The 3,362-nt window shown below is 51.9% G+C and overlaps 1 protein-coding gene across 3 annotated transcripts in view; it reads right to left on the bottom strand.

Moving 5' to 3' along the window:
* Nucleotides 1-3,362, bottom strand: part of SHISA5 (shisa family member 5) — a 37,517-nt gene that overhangs the window by 3,408 nt on the left and 30,747 nt on the right. The window contains exon 1 of one of the 3 annotated variants that reach the window (XM_017868167.1): nt 1,692-2,009. The exons of the other annotated variants lie outside the window; for them this stretch is intronic. Within the exon in view, the coding sequence (XP_017723656.1) occupies nt 1,692-1,696 (5 nt within the window). The 5' untranslated portion in view covers nt 1,697-2,009. Of the gene's footprint in view, nt 1-1,691; nt 2,010-3,362 lie in introns of those variants that run through there. 3 annotated transcript variants of the gene reach the window in all.

The raw sequence follows: 3,362 nt of genomic DNA, 5'->3' as shown, positions 1-3,362 counted from the left end.
GATGGCTCAAGCCTGTAATCCCAGCACTTTGGGAGGCTGAGACGGGCGGATCACGAGGTCAGGAGATCGAGACCATCCTGGCTAACCCGGTGAAACCCTGTCTTTACTAAAAAATACAAAAAACTAGCCAGGCGAGGTGGCGGGCACCTGTAGTCCCAGCTACTCGGGAGGCTGAGGCAGGAGAATGGCGTAAACGCCGGGAGGCGGAGCTTGCAGTGAGCTGAGATCCAGCCACTGCACTCCAGCCTGGGCAACAGAGCGAGACTCCGTCTCAAAAAATAAATAAATAAATAAATAAATAAATAAATAAAAAACAGCTGGGCACGGTGGCTCACACCTATAATCCCAGCACTTTGGGAGGCCGAGGCAGGCGCATCACCTGAGAGCTGGAGTTCGAGGAAGTACAAAAAAAATTAGCCGGGCATGATGGCGGGTGCTTACAATCCCAGCTACTTGGGAGGCTTATGCAGGAGAATCTCTTGAACCTGGGGAGGCAGAGATTCCAGTAGGCCGAGATCACACCATTGCACTCCAGCCTAGTCAACAAAAGCGAAACTCCATCTCAAAAAAGTAAATAAATAAAAAATAAAAATAAAAAACTGGCCAGGTGCGGTGGTTCACACCCTTGATCCCAACACTTTGAGAGGCCGAGGTGGGCATATCGCTCGAGGTCAGGAGTTCTAGACTACCCTGGCCAAATGGTGAAACCCTGACTCTACTAAAAATACAAAAATTAGCCGGGCATAGTGGCACAAGACTGTAGTCCCAGCTACTCAGGAGGCTGAGGCAGAAGAATCGCTTGAACCCGGGAGGCAGAGGTTGCAGTGAGCTGAGATGGCGCCACTGCACTCCAGCGTGAGCGACAGAAGGAGACTCCATCTCAAAAAATTAAAAAATAAAATAAATAGCCCAGGAGCAGTGGTTCATGCCTGTAATCCTAACACTTTGGGAGGCCAAGGCAGTCGCCTGGGGTCAGGAATTTGAGACCAGCCTGGGCAACATAGTGAAACCCCGTCTGTACTAAAATACAAAAACAAAAAAGAATTAGCCGGGGTGGTGGTACGTGCCTGTAGTTCCAGCTACTCTGGAGGCTGAGGCAGGAGAATCACATGAACCCCCGAGGCAGAGGTTGCAGTGATCCGAGATTGCGCCACTGCACTCCAGCCTGGGTAACAGAGCGAGACTCCATCTCCAAAAAAATAAAAAATAGTAAGTTTTTAAAAAGGTGTCAGCCACCATGCCCAACCCAAGCTTTATTCTAACAAAAGGCAAATGCTTGGTAACTGCATCAAACGCATTCAAAAACTCCAGAGCTGTAGGGCATCCCCTCAGCCTCTGTCCCACAGAGGCCCAAGGAGGGTGTGGGTTCCCCCCTTCCCCGCCTGGGGCTGCACAACTTCAGCAGGGCCCCACAACACAGCCCAGGGACAGAGCTAAAGACTCCAGGCTCAAAAGCACCCCTCAGGACTCTCAAAGCATGAGCCATCAGCCCCAAGCCGTCCAGGACAAGGCCCTAAGACAGGACCAGCAAACTATAGGTGTCTTCCTGCCCAACCAGAGGCAGGAATGGAGAAACGCACACACATTCACAGGCCATCAATGACACGCGACCGCAAGGCCGTTATCATCCCTCCAGAGCTCTCTCAGTATCTGTCTCTCACACACACACGCAGCATGGGGCCCAAGCTCACCCCATATTAGCCTCTGCCTTCACCCAGAGGCCTCCTGTACCCCTGGGCTTCCCCTCTTCCCATCGTGGGCCACTCAGTTTCAACTTCCTCCCCTTTTGGAGAAAAGGAAAGCAAATCTCCTCCAGATGACGTCGGCCACAGGAAGCACAGACGCAAGGCCCCGTTCCACCCTCTTAAAGACACAGGATGGCCCCACCCAGTAGCGGGCTAGCAGCCAAGGAGCCAAGGGGTGGGGGCCGGAGAGGAGGGGAAGCAGAGGTGCCCCAGCTGCCTCCCAGGGCTGCCTCTCTGAGCGGAGCCTGCGGGGCCTGGCCTCGGAATGCAGCCTGGCCACTAGGGAGTCCAAGAGCCACCCCAGCCTCTGTGGGCCCCAACCACACTCTAGCTCAGCAGCACCCCCACCCCCACTTCCACCTAACCCACCGGCCCTGTTCCACCAGCCTCCAGGAGGAGCTTCTGCATCCATCTAGGCCTAGAGGGCGACCCTGGGGCCCTGGCTGACACACCACAGCGAGCAAAGTCCAGCCTATCCCTTCAGCTCCTCCTCTCCCACCACCACTCTCTCCAGTCTGTCTCCTCTGTTCTCCGGCCACCCTGCAGGGTCCATCATGTCACCCCCTACTCCAACGCCAGCTATGGCTCCTGTAGCTCTTGGGATTACAAAGGAATTTGCTATATAATTACATGTTAAACTGAGTGTGTGTATCTGTGCTTTCCTGTATATGTATTATAGTTGACGATAAAAGAAGAAAAGAGGCCATGTGCTGTGGCTCACACCTGTAATCCCAGTACTTTGGGAGGCCGAGGCTTTTGGGAAGCTTGAGCCCAGGAGTTCGAGACCAGCCTGGGCAACATGGCAAAACTCCGTCTTTACCTATCAAAAAAATCAAAAATTAGCCAGGCATGGTGGCATGCACCTGTAATCCCAGCTACTCAGGAGGCTTGCCCCTGCCTGGGAGACTGAGTGAGAATCTGTCAAAAAAAAAAAAAAAAAAAAAAAAAAAAAAAAAAAAAAAAAAAAAGAAGAAGAAGAAGAAGAAAGAAGGAGAAGGAGAAAGAAGGAAGAAGAAGGAGGAGAAGGAGAAGGAGGAGAAGGAGAAGGAGAAGGAGAAGAGAAAAATCTGGGATTTATCTCACCAGACACTGAAACTTATAATAAAGGAAATTTTATTTATTTTTTTTTGAGGCGGGATCTCACTTTGTTGCCCAGGCTGGAGTGCAGTGGCACAATCACAGCTCACTGCAGCCTCAAACTCCCAAGCTCAAGTGATCCTTCCACCTCAGTCCCCCAAGTAGCTGGAACCACAGGCACGCACCACCACACTCGGCTATTTTTTTTATTTTTTGTTGAGACGGGGTCTCACTGTGTTGCCCAGGCTAGATTTTAATATTTAATTAAAAATTTATATCCCAGCACTTTGGGAGGCCGAGACGGGCGGATCACAAGGTCAGGAGATCGAGACCATCCTGGCTAACACGGTGAAACCCCGTCTCTACTAAAAAAATACAAAAAACTAGCCGGGCGAGGTGGCAGGCGCCTGTAGTCCCAGCTACTTGGGAGGCTGAGGCAGGAGAATGGCGTAAACCCGGGAGGTGGAGCTTGCAGTGAGCTGAGATCCGGCCACTGCACTCCAGCCCAGGCGACAGAGCGAGACTCCGTCTCAAAAAAAA

This window comes from Rhinopithecus bieti, unplaced genomic scaffold, assembly GCF_001698545.2.
Source record: "Rhinopithecus bieti isolate Rb0 unplaced genomic scaffold, ASM169854v2 scaffold_3875, whole genome shotgun sequence".
NCBI classification, from domain to species: Eukaryota; Metazoa; Chordata; class Mammalia; order Primates; family Cercopithecidae; genus Rhinopithecus; species Rhinopithecus bieti.
This window is presented reverse-complemented; position numbering and strand designations above follow the sequence as displayed.